Source organism: Calonectris borealis, chromosome 2, assembly GCF_964195595.1.
Source record: "Calonectris borealis chromosome 2, bCalBor7.hap1.2, whole genome shotgun sequence".
In the NCBI taxonomy this organism is placed as follows: Eukaryota; Metazoa; Chordata; class Aves; order Procellariiformes; family Procellariidae; genus Calonectris; species Calonectris borealis.
The window spans coordinates 145,532,427-145,552,943 of NC_134313.1; the positions used below are offsets into that span (position 1 = coordinate 145,532,427).

General features: G+C 39.2%; 1 protein-coding gene across 14 annotated transcripts in view; it reads right to left on the reverse strand.

Annotated features, from left to right (window-relative positions):
• Nucleotides 1-18,750, reverse strand: part of AKAP9 (A-kinase anchoring protein 9) — a 120,720-nt gene extending 101,970 nt beyond the window's left edge. For 13 of the 14 annotated variants that reach the window (XR_012672696.1, XR_012672695.1, XM_075143795.1 and 10 more), the window contains exon 1: nucleotides 18,499-18,741. Coding sequence is in view for 12 of the 14 variants with exons in the window: in XM_075143795.1 (XP_074999896.1) it covers nucleotides 18,499-18,546 (48 nt within the window). In the remaining 2 variants the exon portion in view is untranslated. Of the gene's footprint in view, nucleotides 1-18,498 lie in introns of all 14 variants that reach the window. The other variant, XM_075143801.1, reaches the window with a different exon arrangement.
• Between the last annotated feature and the right edge of the window lie 1,767 nt (nucleotides 18,751-20,517).

Here is a 20,517-nt window from a genome sequence, read left to right on the forward strand (position 1 = left end):
GGATCACCACAATTTACATTTATAGCTGAAGTACCATGAAGGACAACACCTACTAGTGAGAGGAACAGCACACTGGGCAATTCTTTTTAGCAGTCTGTATCAAGCTAGAGTACTGTTGTCAGTGCTAATAACGAAGGGCACTGAACTTGAATGAACCCCTCCAGATGGCACTGTGAGCTGGAAAGCCTCAGAATTAGTGTGGGTCTGATCTGGTCTGCTCTTCCATGTCCCAAGAATTTAAACAGGAACAGACCTAGGAACAGCTAAGTTCATTACAGTTGGGTTATTTTCTGAAGAAGGAATGGAAGTTAAGTGTATGAAAATACACCTCAAGTCAGGTTACCAAGCGCATTTCAATGCTGGACTGCTTCAGGAAAAGCAATGCCTCAAACTAACTACTAAAAAAATTGCCCAACTGGTCTCTTAACTAACCAACTTCTACATACATGATTTATATATTGCTCCTATTTACTTTTTAACATTATCTTTCTCATACTGAATGCTGTAAAACTGCCTCTGCTGATATAGAGGGTGAAAAAAGCATCTGACCCACATTGGTACCGTATTTCCCCAAAGCAAAGAGGAAATAAGTGGACTGGGCAAAGCTGTCAGTGACAAAAATGAGAGGGCAATAGAAAGCTTGTTTCATGCTGCTCTGTAAAAAAGCACAGATCATCCATGCTTGAAGCCTGAAACATTAGGAAGTCTTTGTCACATCAAGGCCAAGGCAGCTGACGTAAAACAGAGCCTCTTCTCTGCGTTAAGTGAGGGAGATCACCAGTCGGGTGCTGTCTCAAAAGGCACGGTATATCTTTTGCTTCTCCCCCAAGTTTCAAAGGCTTGGTAATAATGGGAAGGCAAAAGAATTATGCACTGACAGAAACACACTCCTGTTCCACTAGGTTTATGTGTAACACCAACTTTAATTAAAAACTGGATCCTGAAGCTTTCTTCAGCTAGGCTGAAAAAAACCCAATGGCACAGAGACAAAGTCAGTCTTCAGTGTCCTACAACCTTTTGAAACAATTTTTGGAGGGGAGGTGGGGAAGGAGGAGGAATTACCACAATGTTAACGAATGGATTAATGAATGTGTTTAAGAAAATCTTTCAGCCCCCAGCAAGGAAAAACGTTTCCCCCTCTCCTCGCTTAGCCTTTCTAAAATCATCCAGCTTGCCAAAGCCAGGAGATTCCAGGCCAGAGCTAAAATCTGGTCAAATAAATTTTAACAAAGGAGACACAAATGTTTCAGTTACATTTTATCCTTCAAAAAGAATGAGGGGAAAAAAAAGTTTTACTATTTAATTTGCTAAACTGCTAGTTTTTAACGAGTCATATGATTTTCTTCACCAACTTTTTGAACTAGAAAACTTCACTGCTTTGCCATGCCGTTCCTCACATCTCATGAAAGTGTTTTGAAAATTTGCACCCAGCAGGTGGGTTTGTACATTAATTAATTCTTGAAAATGAATCCTAATATAAAGATTTAGATACTTTGAAAGCATTAGTTGCTTTCCATATAGTTACAGTACTGTTCATCGGCCTGTATGAACTTGTTATCTCACAGTCCTTTATAAACAAAAATACCAAAAAATATTTATCCTCAGGCACTAACCTGAGTGCAGGCACTGAAGGCAACCTTCAGTGTTGTCATAATCTTCAAAAGAGTCATAAAATTCAGTCACTAGGCTATTACACTGCAAAGATTTTCTACATGCCACCATGTTTATATCTACACGCAAATCCACTAGACTTCAGCAATTTAATAATATGTACAAACCACCAGTAAGTTACTCCCCAGCTGAACCCAGTTCTCTGGGGTGTTTCTCTGGGGTGTTTTGGTATCCATATGAGGCAATGGGTAACTTCAGCTCTGACATCCATGTTAGGACAGTAAGCTCACTAAAACGCAGGACCCTAAACAAGATGTAAATGTAGACGAGGTTCTATTAGCTAAAACAGTTGCTGTTAAAAATGTACATCAGAGCCTACAATGTGATTTTAGTATCACTTTCCTACTGAATGGAAACACAGGATGTGATATGTTTTGCTGACACAACCAAAAGACAGACTCTAGGAAGTGAACAAACAATTTGATCTTTGGTGATTTAAATCAAGATATAAAATGATTATATCTTAGTAACAATTAGCAGCTGAACAGTAAGTGGTAGAGGCTATGATAGACTGTCATGGTTTAACCCCAGCCAGCAAATAAACCCCACGCAGCTGCTCGCTCACCCCCGCCCCCCCCCCCCGGTGGGATGGGGGAGAGAATTGGGAGGGCACGAGTAGGAAAACTCGTGGGTTGAGATAAAAACAGTTTAATAATTGAAATAAAACAAAGTAGAACAGTAATAATAACAATGAGAACAACAACAATAACAGAATATACAAAGCATGGATGCACAATGCAACTGCTCACCGACCGCGTGTCACGAATGGGGGCGAGCCCCCCCCCCCGGTTTTTATACTGAGCATGATGTCACATGGTATAGAATACCCCATTGGCCAGCTGGGTCCACCCCGGCTGTGCTCCCCCCGCCTCTCCCGCCCCGGTGCAAGCACCACCCAGCAACAGCCAAAGCATCAATGGGCCATCAACGCTCCTTTCACACTAAACCTAAAACACAGCACACCCCCCAAGCTACTGGGAAGAAAGTTCTGCCCCAGCTGGAACCAGGACACAGACAAAAGAATAAATAACATTTTTGAGCTCCAAAAGGTGACACAACCTTACCTATCATGGTCTTGGATGTATAACAAGATGATACCTCTCATCTTAATGAAAAGTTGTCAAAATTCTAAGTTGTCACATATTGCTTTAGAACTTAAGAAAAACTAACAAAACTAAGCCACTGGTGGCATGTAGTAAACTAAATTAGGTAGGCTACACATGACACAAACTGAATGGAAACTAGATTGCTGTGTATCCCCTACTGGTCTAGGAGATACAAAGCAATCAAGACAAAGCTTGTGTTCAATAAATTCAATCACATGAAGATAAAGGTAAAACAAACAAACAAAAAAAGGCCTGGGACTTGCAAAAGGTACCACACCTTAAAGCCACTGGGACGGATTAAAGTAATGCCTACAAAATACACTTGGCAGAAAAATCATTAGACTGAAAGCCATAATTAGTACAATATTTCATAAATATGAACTCTTCAGCAAGCTTTAGCATTGACATTTTTTGTAAGGTTGTATAATTACAAATTTGGTTAGGATTTTAAGTACTTTTTTCCCACTGAACTCTTGATGAAATCAGCCTTGTGAAACAAGTTGTCTTCTAGAAGTAAAAAGCAGATACAGCCCTCTTGAATAGAAGGCAAATGAGAGAGAGTCCCCATGTTACCTAAGCATTAAAATGACGTACTAGCTTCCAATTTTATATCTGCTTTTTCTTTCAATATTGTGTTTGATTCAATAAATTTATAATTCTAGGCTTTACATTTACTGCAGTTGATTTCTATAAACCCAGTGCAGTCAAGTGAATGACAACAAGGATCAGTTTTACTCATTCTTACCTACAGAACCATACTTCACGAACAGTTCACAATGAATTATTTAAACAAAGCATACACTACAAGAAAGAGAAATAAAGAAAGAAGTAATGGACATTCACAGATAACAAGCTTCAGCGGGCTTCAAAAGAAAACTTGTTTTACAGCATAGTAGCAACTTAGTGGTTAAATATAGGCATTAAATCATTAATCTATTCAGAACTTGAATTTCTGGAAAGCAGCAGAGTCATCAGACATATGTCAGTAACTGTGTTGCCTTCTGTATCACTAAAAAAAATTTACTAACAATTTGGGTTAGGTAGTTACCTCACTTTATTTCTTCTTAAAGCAACCGGTTCAGCACCTGTTCTTTAACAAGCGTATAGTTATATCAGCTATTTAACTATATATAGTTAAATCAACAGCTGGAGACTCATTTAATTAATCCTTTGGAGTTCTTTCAGGATAACAATTTATTTTCAGAAAACAACTGCAATATAGTAACAGAGTTAAGCATTAAGCATGTTTATTTCACTACATTTATGTCTTTAAAAAATATTCAAGTCAAAAGAAATGTCTTCCAGAATAGGAATAGTCCAAAAAGCAATTAAACCATGTCATTAAATACTACATGTGCCCAAAAAGATAACAAATCTCTGTCTTGTTCAGTAATTTTCTTTACAATGCTGCCCTTCTTCCCCAAAAAATAACCTTAGGAAAACATTCCTAAGACCACAAGGCAGTGAAAAAGTGAGAGAAAAAAATCTTTCCCCTGAGCCCAAAGTAAGGCTAAACTCCAATGTAAATTTCTGTAATAATAGATGGAAAGAGTAAAGTTTCCTTCTGGAAAAAGAAAAAATTATTTTCATGTCTAGTATTCAGTAACTTTTCTCCACAATTACCACTCAATTACCATTTTTCTCCTTATTAACCACACATAATTGCAATTTATCCCTGAGAGAACTAGTTTCATTTAACAAAGCAGGAGCTATGTTTTTATTTTATGGGACCCCTAAAGTCACAGTATGTTGTATAGTTAACTTCGGAGAGAAACAGTACACTGACTTTACATAAATGAGCTAAATATACTACTACAAAAAAGCTCCTATAGAATATCTTCAGATTCTTATTGCCATTCAATTCTCCTAGCCCCTCTATAAGCTTCTAGCAGACTGCCAAGAATAAATAGCAATAAAAGCTATGAATTCACACCCTAGAAAACTGAGTTTAGTCCTCATTTTTGCTAGGATTCTGAGGGGGTGGGGGGGAAGTTACACAGTACACTGAACTTCCTGGAATGGACAGAACAAGCCTGATCCTTCAAACAGCAGTTCACAGGGTTTCTCTAAAATCCTTTTACACTCTGGGTTAGAGCAGTCCTAAATATTTTATGAAGTACTGAAACAACCAATTCTGACTTTGTGATAGGATATTCTTTATTATCAGCAAGAGAAAGGCCTGATAGTGTCAAATCTGATTAATTTTTTCAGAAAACAACTTTTTAAAGTTGCTACTATCACAAAATAACATTATTAACGAGAAGTTACTTGAGAACAAATCTTCCAGTTATTCAAAAGTTGGGCACAGAAACTTTTCACATTATTACCAAAATATTAAAATAGTTGGTTCCAAAAATCCCATACTACAACTTGGCAATTAAAATCAAAACCCGTATAGAGTAGTTAACACATGATATTTAGACAATGTAATTTAAAATACCATATACATGTTTTCTCTAATTCAGAAACATACAAAAATCATAACCTATGGCCATCTGTGCTTGCCAGTTAAAAGCCAACTACAAAAATACAAAAGTATGCAAAAGCAACAGTTGCCAGTATCTCCACTTGGCGCTTGTCGATCAAATTACTGGCAACCTGCAAGTTTATATTTGTAACACAGACACTTTCTTCCACTTATTAATTGTCTTACATGTTTAGAAGTTAAGGCTGATATTTTACATTTTTATAAAGATTGATCTTTTAACATTAACATTAAACAATAAAACCAGAAAATATAAAGCTTCAAGAAGGAAAGTAATGATTCTCATGTTTCTAATAACAGGATTCTAAATACAAATTACTTGCACTAGATTTGATTTTGAGTATTACCAGGGTGACTTATATTCTGCTTTAGATGCATTTATGTATGAAATAACTATAAGCAGAACACCATTATGTTTATGTTTTCAACTGGGGAAAAATCATCAGAATAAATTTACTTTATGGCCAGTATGCCAGCTTTATGGCATTCCATACATTAATTTGAGTGGGTTCCTAATAAAATACTTGAAATCAATCTTCCCCACACAGATACAGCTACGTGGACATTATAGCCCAAATCAAAAAGGTGTTCTTCCCCGCTCTCAGTGGATGAAGACAATACTCCAAAATACAGACTTATTTTGGAGAGCATGGAAAGATTTGACCACATCAGCCCATTATCACCTGGGATAACATATATCATGCTACAAGATAATATAATTCTGTACCTCAAGTTATTCTTGGCTTGTTTCAGGTAAAACCCAAGAATATTACCTACCCAAGCTGACCACATTAGAAAAGCACAGTCCGGCTTAATTTAAAGAACTCATGAAAAACAAAAATATTCCAAAATTGGGATTGCACGTAGCAATCAGTTTTGCCCTGATGTAGAGTATGCATGCATTATGGCACAGTCTTTATATTTTTTCCTCATAGGATTGGCCTTAATCAGCACCCAGACTGTACTGAGATACTGCCATTTGTAGAATTACCTTCTCATTCACTATAAATTGGAAGGTGTGTAGAAAACAAGACAGGATGCTGCAGGCATATAAATGATGATCTTATGTTGAAGAAAGGAAAACACTGCGTACAAAAACTCTGTGCTTTTGCTATCTCTATCAATCTCCCTGCCAGTCATCAGAGAGATCATCCAAACCAAAATTTTTATGACGTTCCTCAGCTGTCTGTTCTTCAGTTTATAGTTGCCTATCCTGGAAGAGGAGGAGGACCCCCAAACAACAGTGCTGACCACTACTGTGAAATGCAGGATCCCTTTCTGGCTTCAAGTTAGATCACACAACATCACCTTTTTTTTTAATCACTGCAGGATCCTGTTGACTACTGTTACATCCCAGTAATGAAATGGAAGCTTGAAATTCCTCCTTTCTGCCATTGGGAAAGCATGTGAACTTTCCTCTACCATCTTCTGCTACTATGGTTTCATGAGTTTTCTGTTAGCTCATTTCTCCATACTATCAAGGTCTCTCTGAAAAGAAGCCCTATGCTTCAGTTCATTAACTGCTCTCCCTAACTTGGTATCATCCATGAACTTGCTGAAGGCACGCTCCCTCCTATTCTCCAGGTCATTAATAAAAACATCAAACAGTACCAGCCACAGTTTCAACATCTGAGGAACACTACTGGCCACCAGCTAGACTTTGTATCAGCACTCTGAGCATAGCAGTCCAGATAATTTTCTACCCACCTTGCAGTCCACCTACCTCCAGCTTGCTTACAAATAGCCTCTAATAGATCACATCAAATGCCTTCCCAAAGTCAAGGTAAACAATATCCACCATTCTCTCCCCATCTACTGAGCCACTCAGCTCATCATAGAGGACAATTAATTTCCCCTTGATAAATTCCAATCATGTTCTTGCCCTTCATGTGCCTGAACATGGCTTCCACACGGATCTCTTCCATAATCTTCCCAGAGACTACAGCCAGGCTGACCTTCCTATAGATCCCCCGTTCCTCCTTCTCGCCCTTCTTGAAGATGCATCTGTTTGCTTTTTTCCCTGCTCATTTGGAATCTCCTAATCACAATGACCTTTCAAAGATGAGCAAGGGAATAGCCTTGTAATGACAGCAGCCAGCTCCTCCATGATGCTTGGATACATCACACTCAGTCCCATAAATTTGTGTACATCAAATTTGCTTAAGTGGTCCCCAGCTTGACCTTCTGTACTGTGGATAATGCTTCACTCCCACCAATTCTGCTATTAGACTCAGGGACCTGGGAAGCCCAAGGACAATCCTTATCATCAAAGAGACAAAGAAAGCCTTAAGTATTGTTTCATGCCCTTTTGTAGCAGATCATTTTGAATTCTAAGCCCCTTCACCGTGTTCGCCACCCATTTCAGTTTAGTACTGTCTACATATAACCATGCATTCTTTCCACCGTTAATAATGAAAATACTGAGTGACACCGGCCCCTGAAAGACCACCTACTTTGAGAGTAAGCCATTAAAAGAAAAATAATGCTAAGAACAATGTTTTATTCAGTTGTAATCACCAAATGATGATTGTACCTAGACCAAGTCTTTAGTTTGCTTACAAGACCATGTCAAACAGTGTCAAAAATCTTAACACCACACTGACTTTCAGCAAGAAGTTCTGTCTGAATCAGCCCTAGTTACCTAAAGGCACTCTCATGTTAACAGTTTTGCAGATCCTCAGGGACCTTAATGTGGACAATTCATTTAGACAAGTCTCTTTCCTTTAAAGAGCAATCTTTGCTAGTCTTTTGAGACTCCCTAATGAGTATAAACAAAATCTTACTGATGCCTGCAGCCTTGGTTATGGCGTATTATCAAGCATCAATGTAGCTTCCAGGGGGCCAGGGTTGGGGGCAATCAGCTGTTTCTCAAAAATCATGAATACTGATTAGAATCCTACAAGAAAAATCCTGACATGTCTAAAGAAAACTATAACCAGGCAATTGCTGCTTCCTGTGAGATCCTAATCAATACTCCGTTCCAGCTCACACAGTTTGTTCTTCCACAACACACTGCAAATAGTCAACTGCAAATTCTAATTAACTTAAAAGACTACCATTTCTAGATTACAGGGCTTTAAAGATGCAGCGATATTGAGACACCTAATGAAATGCATGGAGAGAATCTGTATCTGAAAAGGCTTTGTCTAGACTTCTCTATGTAGCTAATGCAAGAAAACTTAAATCACAGAAGCATTTGCCATTTCTGGTTTGTGTTGATGCTGCAAGAAAGGGGCTGCAGCCCACTGCGTGTTCTTCCTCATCAGCAGGACTCCTACACTTCACAACAATGCAATTTTTCTTTCCTCCTGCACTGTAACATTTACTCTATATACTAAATGAGGAAGAAGAGTTTATCAGCAGTTGGCTGAAAAGGGCTGAAGAGAGTATTTTGTGGATGTTAGAAAAAGCATCAACTATCAATTTACTTTGAATCTCTAGGTACTGCTTATATTACCCTGATTCATGTAAATTTAACTTTTTCCTCCTAAGAGAAAAAAGAAAGAATTTACAATAGCAAAAACTTTACTGTAAACCATTTTAGTTGTATTTATGTAGAACACATCTAGGTTTTTTTCTCCTCCACTTCACACTGTGTCATTTAATAAAAATGTATCTATGTCAGAGATATTTAAAGATCAAAAATTGAAAAAAAAAAAACTTTAAAAGGTAGAGCGAACATATAAAGGAATGGAATAAAGCACAGTAAGATCTGAATAGTTTTGCTCGTATTCAATTTCTCATTAACTAAGAAGTCTAAAAGAAAAAGGCATCTTTAGAAAGAACAGACTATGTCTAAATAAGACTTTATTAATAACTAACACAAGATTATCAGTTTTTTCAAGTTGATGAGTGCCATGGAATTGATACAGAGTTTGAGAGGTTACATCTTTGGCAACAAGACAATCAGCTTTTCAGATACAGATCAACAGTTTAAATTCTGTTGAAGCTAAGCAGGGACTGATAGCCACTCCTTTTTAATAAATACAAGTGATTGATGACTTCCACCCAGTTGTCAAAGGCAATCTTTTCACAAACATTAATGGTGAGATGTTCGAAGTAGTCTGGAGAATTGAGATACATTTTTAGGAGATTATTCGTAGGCATTCTGGCCACCTCTGTGCTCCAACTCTGTGTAGAAACTGAACAAAACTTTAAATTTTCATTTTAAAAAATGTCTGTGGTTTTGATTTTTTTTTAATAAATTGTAAAACACTTTAAAACAAGTCAAACTCAGTTGCGCTTCATCATTTTCCCCACTTTATTTATACAATTTTTACATGAATCCATACCATGTGGCATGTCTGGCACTGAACGGACAGAGTGAGAATAAAGCCCCCAAACTCAGTAGGTTTGTGAGAGACAGCTCTGTGAGGAGCAGAGCAGACATAAGGAAGAACCAACTGCATGAATTTCATGCTCAGTGTGCAAGATTTGACAGGCTTGTTTTATTTTGGCACGCTTCTATTATTTTTTACACGCTGCTGAATCATGAGAGAAAAGCAAGCTCACAAAGTCACTGATATTGCTCACAAAATTCCAGACTCATCTTGTGGACTGTGCTTTTTTTTTTAAAAAAAAAAAAAAGCAAAATTGAATTCCTGGAATATATTCCAAATAACGAAGAAAATCTAGGTAACATATCCCTCTTTGAGGAGACTCGTGTCAGGACTTCCATTATCTCTTTAAACACAGCAATTATGCTAGCTAGCACAACATACTACTAAACATACCTAGACAGGGTTTTCTTATCACTGTTATGGAGCATTATCTGTAACAGTAAGATATTTCTCCTATATACCTTTTAATTGAAAATATGTATTCTCAATATATGGTCCTAATGTTAAATCAGCTACCTCCATATAAATGGATTTAGGAACATTTAAATATTTTTCCCTTGTTTTGTGGTTGGAACAGGAGGTTTCTTCACAGAGAAGTAAGAGTTTAAGGACAAGTAAAAACTTCAGCAAACAAAACCAGGATTAAGGGATAACCACTTCTGTTAAATCACAGCCTACCAGTGAAGTCAGATTTGAGTAAGCTCGTACACAACTTACTCTGCTTATTCTCTGTAACACCTATTTTATCAATATTTGCACAGAAACATACTCAATCCCAGAATCCCATCTATTCTGCCCCTTCAACTCCACCAAATTTCTTGGTTCTATAGCTCAGGATCATAATTTTGGAGATATGCTGTAATTTTCCCATGGCAGTACAGTTTTCATCAAATCTATGCTTTCCCCTGGAAATATCACCAAAATGGCATACATTCTCTTTAAAATTATTATCTCCGATTGTGGAGAGTCTTAAAATTTCTTTGTGTTTTGAGATTTAGAAGCATGGTCCAAGAGACTACCTCTTCTTTGTTTTATGATGATGCTACAACTTAGGGTTGTTACAACTGTGATTTGATCACTCCCCCACTTTCCTAAGCTTAGTATTTGGTTTCCAGAGTCTCACATTCTTTTGCCCAGCTGACAACTACTGAATTTGTTCTATCTGCAAGCCTGTTGGGGTTCCTTTTCAGAAGAGGGGGAAGCAGGAAGACTGACTCCATACTTCCAAGAAACTAAGAATTCTAAGAAATCTTAATATTTGTATTAATTCTGTCTTTTCTCTACTGGTTGTAGGAAAGGTAATTTATAATATAAAATGTTGGCTTCTCAAGAAATCATGTGAAAATGCAGATTAAGGTTTCTTTCAAGAAACAGGAACACCAGAACCATCAACACAATATGGCATGCCAGCACTTTGCAGTCAACATACAAGTGTCTCATCATCATAAATTTCAAGATCTATTTACTTTATGTTTCAGCAGAGCAGTCAAAATACTGCAATTATCAGATACGTTTCATTGAATTGCAGTAGATTTATCAATACGTCTTTGCAAATTCAAAGTGTCACATTAGCTGGTACCAGTAACGAAATGATTTTGAAACAAATACATACCAATACATTGAAATCTCTAGCTATGGGGCAGATACTCAAGACAGAGCTTTCAGCCCCCAAATCAGGATTCCCAACAATTGTGTTATTAGTATATGATCTTATCTTGCAGTATAAGGTAGGACAACAAAGTTGGACCTACTTCAGCAGGTCCTTTTTTCTTTTGTCCTCATTTTCATCAGATTTTTCACTATTCCAAACACTAAGATGCTACAGTAACCATATATTATTCTGCAGTTCATATCTCTGTACATCAATATTTAAAAGCACCTACTTGTTTGGTTATTTCCTGTGGGGAAAAAGTATAGCATTTTCTGGTAACACCTATATATGCCAAAAGGTCCAATCTACTTTCTTTGGAGTATCAGATACACTTTACTGAGTACTTTAGAAAGAATTTGTGGTGGTGATCATGCTTATTTCCAAATCAGTATAAAAAACCAAACTTGTCTAGATACTGTTATAACTGAGAGAAACAAATGTTGCAGTCGCCTCTGTTTTGCTATTGCAACACCCATACTAAGAAAATAAGTAGTCGGAAAGCAGACCATAGAAATGAGGTAGAGACCAGTGCTAAAATGAAGAAAGTCTTGAATGTAGGCAAAGAGCAACTTTGTGCTTTCTTTTCTGTAATTCCTTCTCTTTACCCATGGAACAGCAAGAAAACATTTTAAATTGTGTTTTTACAATGCAACTTCTTGCTTTCATAGTGCTACCAACAATACTGTGTTATGTTATTTCTCTCTTTTTGTGAAATTCACTGGGCATCTTGGATTAAAGACAATTTTCTCTAAACTGGCTACAGAACAAAGGTTATTTTGAAGTGATACTTATCTGCATCCTCAGAAGAAAGCAAGCATTACTTTAAGCTCATTCTACCTTGTGTGACCACTGTAAGGTAAACAGCTACTTAGAACTTTGAATAAAAGGGTATATTGACAATAACATTTAAAACAAATAATCAAGCCCTGTATCGAAAGCAAGAATAGATCTCTGGAATGAGGGAAATGGAGATCAAAACCAGGAAATAGAAGAAAAATGGAGAACACACTTAGAAACAGTAAGAGTTCTAATAGTGCCAATTGAAAATAGAGTTGAAATCCCAGATTTCCATTCAAGTACTATTTTTTTTTTTACAAGGATCCAAAAAAGTCCAGAAGAAACTTGAAATAGGAAAAAATAAATGAACAATAGGAAAAAATAAAACTTAAAATTAATTCTTTTTCTTCTTTTCTAAGGAAAAAAGAACACAGAGAAAACTGTAAAGAGCAGGTAGTTCTATTATCCTCAAGAGAACAATTAAGTTCTACTAAAAAACTCCACATTTAAGCAAGTCATCCCAATCTTTCTGCTATTAGAAACAGAATGTGTCTTGAAAATGGTTTCACAGATTACCTTTCCATTTGATCTCTCATCCCAGCTTATGTATCACCCCAGTAGTAATAAACTATATAGATAAAATATATTTACATCTCAAATGTATATAAATCTTTTTTCTATGATAAAATACAGAGATATCCACTGTTTTGAACAAAAATAAAAGCATGCACAGTGAGGTGAACACCTCGCTTTTTGTTTCTCTCTCATCCCTACTCAATTTCTGCCCTATCTGCTTTTACTCAGAGTTTTAAAACCACACGTTTTCTCTCCAGGGTAACGTTCAGTCCTTGTATCTGTGATTTTTTCTGCAAGACAAAAAACAGTTCTTAAGCTTACTCATGTTCATAATCAAAATACACACTGGCAATACGCCATACTTCCTACTATTTGCATTTAGAATTTACAGAGATGTGAAGGAGAGAGAGTGGATTGAAGCCTGTAAAAGAAGAAGAGGAGCCAAAAAACCCACAAGTTCAGAAGGACCTAGGAGAAGCAATACCTTAGCAAGACAAAAGAGGAACGCCTAGGAATTAGGTACAGGTTTGTGACAATCTTCATGTGCTAGAAAAAGGGCTCCCTCAAGTAAATTGTCTTAAAGCCCTTTCTTCATTATAGTATTTTTTCACAGTACCACTGCACTCTCCTGCTTCATTACAAAGGAAGAGATTAGGCAGTTTCCATTCACATCTGTTGAGCCAAAGCTCACCCGCACCTTTCCAGGAGACTCTTGAGAGTTAGCCTAGACTCCCCTCCAGTTCCTTCCTCTCTTGTCCACTAATACACACACAGCATCTTCAGATATAGATGTAGTCCAGCATCATTCTCATTCTGTGATCTTTTAGCCCATAAAGCTGCTCTCCTCCATACTTTAAGAAGAATGACAGCAATGACTAGGGCTTTATGATGAAATCAGCACTTTGTGATATGGCCAAATACGACTTCTTACTTTAAGAGAAAAGCAGGGTAAGAAAACGCAGACTGAAAAGGAAATTCTTGCTTCCAGGATTCTGTTCAATTATTTTTGTTCAAGTTATTTGAGGCAGATAGAGGATAAACAAAATGAACAGTCTACACCTGAAAGCAAAATAAGATGTGTTAGTAGGCCAGCTCTTTAATGAAATGTAAGGTTTAAATGTATTTAATTTGTCTTCTGTGATGAAAAACTCTTAATAACCACTGAAACACTGCTTTTTTTCCTCTTCAGGTAAATTACAGGGAATTTAAAGGACTGTGTTTTACAAAACACAATCCATATGTTGAATTCTTCTGGGGGTTTTAAATTAGAGCTTTAATGACTGTGGCACATCATTATTCCATGCTTCGCTTGAGTCTTTTATTTTAAAAAACCTGATCAACAGCTTTCCTTGAGAAATCTAAAACTTCTCAGTCCAAAGAGGCCAGAGATGAGGAAGTAAAGTCTTTCTTTCTCCTCAAGAGTAAGATGTAAGAATGCAAACAGCAAACATTCTCAGACTCTTAGACAATGCTACTTTAATAATACATATCATTTCCATTTTCAGGCACCCAAAATATTCACATGCATGACCAGAAGACAAAATATGCAATTATTTCTTTTTACTATTCAATTTGTGAAGATAACCTGTCAAATTACTTATACAACCTGTAATACTTGTCCACTGAGTGCCATTAGAGCTTCCCAAACTTCACTGTTCCGTCTGCTCAGCGATTCTCTGCTATTGATCAAAAGCAGTCACACTGCTTGTTCTGTGCTCAAGTGTTTAACTAAACCAGTTCCCTAATTTCTTAAGGTTCTTCAACAATTACATGATTTCTTCGAACACCTCAACAAGAATGTATTACAAATATACATAGAACCTTTGAAAACCAGGACGTTAAATTATGCAGACCTGAAATCCTAGACCAACCTGAGAAAATTTACAAAGTAAATTAGTGTCTTTCCCTCACCCACCCCCACATACACAAAAAAAACCCATACAGCTAGGGAGCATACCCTTCCCTCAACACAAATTTAAACAGGAGCAATGCACATATTTAAATACTCTGCAAATAAAATTTCAGTACTGTAAAATGGACCATTCTATAAAACTTGCTATTGATAGTTTCATATCTCTTAATTTTACCAGTTATAATAGCTGTGCATTTCATATATGTGTGTGTGTATAAATTAAATCAAAATATTTTTTTAAATTCAAAAGCTTTACCAAAATACTCGCAGCCATTTTCTCACAAGGGAATCTGAGTCCCCGACGTTTTTATTCTGAAGCTAGCAAACTACTCTGTGTAGTTTTGAAAGTTGATCAAAATAGTGCAACATCCTGATAAGAAAAGCCAGCTACTAAACTGTTAAATAAATGCATAAAATTAACATACCCAACTACCACAAATAGTATCCACTGTCATGTTAGATGAGATTTCCAAGCAAACTGATGCACAAAGACACGCACACATAGTACGTGTGTATATAAATATCACACCAAGATCTTCAATCACCATCCTCTGCAGTCTTTTGTAAGAGCAGATATATCTACACTCACATAATATATCTGATTGATTTTTAAGTTCACTGTGTTTTGGGGCACTGATCAATTTAACAACATGCATCTCTATTTCTGTTGTTGGCACACACCTTCTCCTTTCCACCTTCCAACACAGTCAACCCTGTTTCCCTTAACTAGCTTTTTTGACATTTTTCTTGTTCCACCATAATCAGATTGGGATCTAAGATGAAGAAATTGCTTGTCTGGGGAGAAGGGATTTCTATAAGGGCACAAAGAGACCATTTTAGTGGGTAAGGAAGACAGACATTTATAGAGGCTGGGTTAACATCCAGCACATTTACCTTGTGGCAAAGGAAAATGAACGACTATAGGTCCGGAAAAAGGAGCACGTAATTTACTGGGTTTAACTTTGTGCCTCCCTTGCATTTGTGGGTTTGTGACAGACAGAACAGCAACATATGGTGCAACTGCTTGATAATAAAGACTTGGTGTAGTCTCCAAAAGTCACCAGGTACACATGAATGTTGGTGAGCTTCTGCCAAGAGCTCTTTATTCCATTTTTCAAATGATGTACTGGCAGAAGGCTGTGTGTTTGCACTGAGACCCGTTCTGCCAGGTTTGAGTACACTTAGCACCTTTCAGTCAAGGTAAGACTGAAGCTTCTCATTTCTAGTAATAATAAAGGAGGACTCAAAAGAAACTTGAGTTGCAGAAAATCCATCAGTAACACACTTCTCTGTAAGAGATCTATGTGGGGAGACAGTGCCTTAAGAAAACATCAAGAATAAAGAAAAACAAAGTTCCATTCTGGATAAATTCACACAAAACCGAACTCCACAGCTTGCCTACTCGACATTATGATCAGAAAAGAACAAACGATTGCTTTACAGAAGTTCATATTGCTTAAAATGCACATACTGAGATTTGGCAGTAGTTACCTACTTTTTGAGAAAAAAAAAACGCAACAAAACAAACAAGCATCTAAGTCCCAATTTTGAATGATAACTCCACTGTTAGCAGTGTTCCAGCCACCTCTACGGCACCTACTAAACTCTTTTATCGGTCTCCCAATTGCCTACATTCATCCTGCAGTTTATGTAACATCTTATTTATATTTAAAATTTGTAATTTCAGGCAGATGGATCAAGGTACCTGCACTATAGGAATACCTGCACTTTTAGCACAGTAACAACACATACTTTAATACACTTTTCCAGCTATTTTATTTAAACAACATTCCGTGGTTAGGCTCAGAAGTTTTTTGGATGCTTGTTGCTGTGGTTTGCAGAAAATATTCATTGGAGCCAAGCAATTTTAGGAAACATACTGATCATGCTACTATGAATGTGTTTGTATCCTTGAAAAAGAGAAAAGCAGCTGCAGGACCAACTCCTGCTTCCATTCTCTGCTAACACAATTTCTTCTTTTCTGCCTTTATCAGTGACACTTGTCACTGGAAGACTGTGACCTAGTCCCCACAGTACAACACATTTAATTACATTATTCACATGTTAAAAAACGGGTAAACAATACACAGACCATCAATGAAAAACCTGAAAAACTAACACTGCTTTTACAGTCCCTTCCCATGTAAATAACATATAGCTTTAAAAAGTTATAATGACTTAAACCACAAGGGATGTTTAAAAGCATAGAATACAAAAGTCTTCAGACGAATATTTACTTACAAGAACATCATTAGGTTTTAGTCAGAAAAGACTAGAAGAAGGATGACTGTTATGACAGTGCTCCTAAAATACAAAATAAATTAGTAAAGCGTGTACATGTCTTTTCTCAAAGTAAGAAGGAAGCCATTGAATTCCTTCTAGAGCCCTGGCTTTTGTTTCACTTTTCAGTAATTGTCATTAATTTTCTGTATTAATCTCAGGCCAACATGGACAGAAAAATACAAATTCTCTTAATACATTCCTCATTGTGGTTTATAATACTGGCAAATTTACTTCAACCATTTTCTTTGCAAACTACTTTCTAATTTTCTGCAAAAGAATTAGCCAGCCTGGGTGTGACAGACTGTACTGCCACCAGTACCTGATCTGTCCCGGTGCCTTTTAACAATACTGCATAACGTTGTGTAAACACCATTCTTGCTCTAAGCATTTAAGAACAGATTTTCCTATATAAACATACAGCTCCATCTAGGAGAGTTTCCCAATGTACGTTTTGAACAGTCTTTCAAAAGAAACAGAAACATACCAAGTTAAAAGGTTTTGTCTGTAATACAGCAAAATACCTATTCAATACTTCACAGCCTAACTACATTCTCTTTTCCATACACCACATAAACAAGACAGTGATGATGTTTCGTAGTTACATCTTTGGCTTGTCTTCTTGTTACCTGTACTATTAGCTCCTGCCAAGTTACATGCCTATCTTCAGCATGAATGACTGACTTACAAACTTCTGAACTCTTATCATTTAGCAATGACTGCTGGAAGGAACCAGCCAATACCTAATGTCAAAACACTAATTTTATCTTATTTTCCTACGAATGCCGTTAATTATCTTATCTCACTGACCACACCAAAGCTTTCTTTGAAGTAAAAAAGAGGTCCTCCGAGAGTGTGGTAACTCCCGTCTGTTGCCCAGAAGGCGAAGTGCTTTGCAGCCGGTGTGTACTGAGCCATACTTAAAGAGTAAAATGATAAGCTCCCCGATTAACACTTCGATAAGCCCGCAGGGCACCGCCTGAGCCGCCTGGCAGCCCCCGAGGCGGTGACGGCTGAACGCGGGTGTGCGGGCGCCAAGGGCTGCCAGCGGCGGGCGCACGCGGAGGTCCGACAGGTGACTCAGGTAGTGCGCGGCGTTGTCAGACAACTGGTCCACGCAGCTCACCCCATCACTGGAGGCATCTTTAATCCTCCGCCTCCTAAGGCTCTCTCGCGGTATTAGTACCACACCGAGGAACAGCTGTCGGTTTTATAAACTTCCTTAAAGGTTTACAGGGAGTTTCCCAGGCTTAAGAGGCAAACGGAATGCGTGCCCCGGGTGCGAAGCGGTTAGGAGGTTAGCTCTCCTCCTCCTCGGCTCTTCCTCCACCGGCGCCGCCAGCGCAGCGGGCCCCGCAGCGGGGGGGCCGCCCGGGCTGTCACCGCCCGGCCCTGCGACGGGCACCTGTGGCGTGCGCCGCGCGGGGCCCGCTGTCACCGGCCACTCGCACCCACACCCCCGGCCGAGGAACGCCGCTCGGCCCCGCGCCGCCCGAGACCAGCGGGGGGAGTCCGGGGCGCGCAGGGAGGACAGCACGAAGCGCCTCCTCCGCCCGCGGCTTTGTTCGCGGCGAGGCCGAGCCGAGCTCCTGCCGCAGCCACGCTCCGCCGCCGCCCGGCCCGGCCCCGCTGACTATCCTCCCCCGGCCTTACCGCGCTCCCCTCAGCCTCCCCGCCACGCCGCCGCCGCCGCCTCCTACCTTGGCTTTCCCTGCCTCCAGCTTCTTCAGCCGCTCCTCGTCCTCCATGGCGTCTGTCCGGGACAGCAGACCGTTACCGGCGGCGGGAGGCGGGGCCCACCCCGCCCCCTCCCCTCAGCCGGGGCGCACACGATCGCTGTCCTGTCCCGTCCTGTCCCGTCCCGTCCCGTCCCGTCCCGCCTCACAGCGACGACAGCTGCCGTGGCGGGGCCACCGGCGCCGCCATCTTCATCTCCACGTAAACACGCGGCCGGGGAAAGTGACGTTGGGGCCGCCCGCTCCTCCTCCTGCCGCGAGCACCTCCTCCCACCGCGCCCCGGCCGCTCCCAACGCCTCTGGCCCCCGGCGCCCCCCGCCCCGCGCCCGGCTGGCGGCGAGGCCCCCCGGAGAAGCGGGTTTGCACCCCTCCAGGCCGAGCGGGGAGCACGCACCCGCGGCGGGAGCCGAGTGACAGCCAGCCGCGGACACGGCCGCAGCTGCCGCGGCGGGGGAGGACAGAGGCACCGGCGGGCACACCCCCCTCCACACCCCTACTCCCTCCTGCAGACAGAAGGGCGGGGGGCTTTCCCTTCCCACAAAAGAACCGCAGCGGAAAGACCCCTGTAATTTGCTGTTGCTTTGATACAAAGGTGTGAACAGACAATACCTGAGTTTTGCTAGACTGCTGCCTTCTGCTGTCTCTCAAATCCCATCTCTCTGGGTACAATGCTAATTTTGACAGTTTTGATTTTCTAAGTGTTTTCTTGCTCCTACGTGCGGCTCACTAAATTGCAAGCTTCCTATAGCATGGATCTAAGGCTTGGAAATACACGAACGTGCTTTTTGAGCGTGCCGCAGACTGTGTAAGGATGACAACAAAGGATGTGTAGCCCTCCTGTTTGAATTACTTAATATGCACTCATCATGCCAGAGAAGTTGAAATAGGTGTGTTAAAATCACAATGGGGAATATGGCATGTGGCAATTAAATGCTAATACAATTTCTATACCTCAGCATTTGATACAAAGCAATATTCTGGTATTACTTAATATTGTCTACCAAATGTGTGCCTTGCAAGGATAATAGCGAATTTGTGTTACATGTTCATGATATGCTTTTTCTTTCAGAACCTGAAGTCGGTTCCATTTGTGGTGGTGCGATGGATGGCACAGGCTTACACATTCCTGGCAAGCCTTTTTTCATTAGTGTGTAACAGCTGCATGTGAACAAACAGATTCCTTGTTCTGCATTTGGAATCATTCTGCTTTATTAAATGCAAAATCTAAAATCTTTCTGAATTGACTTGAATCTCGGCCTTGCTGATCTTTTTAACACAATTCATTTAGTATACATTCTTTCCTTGCTTGAATTTTCCAGCAAAGACCGGATATGCCCAAAATGGAAAAAATGCCAAAAGAAAGCATTATTTGCACAGTATTACTGACCAGGACCAAGACAAAAAATATTAGGACTCCGCGAGCAGCAGAATTCCACACCCATATTACTGCCAAAGTAAACTAAACCTACAATCTGAAATTTTTAAGGATTTTCCACTCCTCCTAAAAGATGTTACATTTCATGGAAAAGTCTGAAATAATTTGTTGATCAGTACACGTAATGTGCATTCTTGTATTTACAAAACAATGTCCTCAACCTTTACTCAAAAAGGAAATTAATACCATTTATGTCAAAAGAAGAAAACACCATCCATGGTAGGGAACGACAAATGTCTGCATTATACTTTGTTCCATATTTGAAGTAAGCATATGTTTCAGTTAAAGTTCTCAGACTTTGCTATTTCACTAGGGGAAAAGCATGTTATAGAGAAAAACAACAAATGAAAATGAAATTAAGAATTAATTAAAGAGGAAATATTTTTATAGAAATACAAATTTATCTGAGTTCATTCCTTAAAAATGTGTTCTCAAGTTAGTAAAAGAAAGTGGTTTACACAAAACCTGTACAAATGGAAGTTTTTCCCAGCAATTACAAAGACCCGGAGGCCCCTGAAGGAAGAATAAATCACCTTTTCTGTGCCAT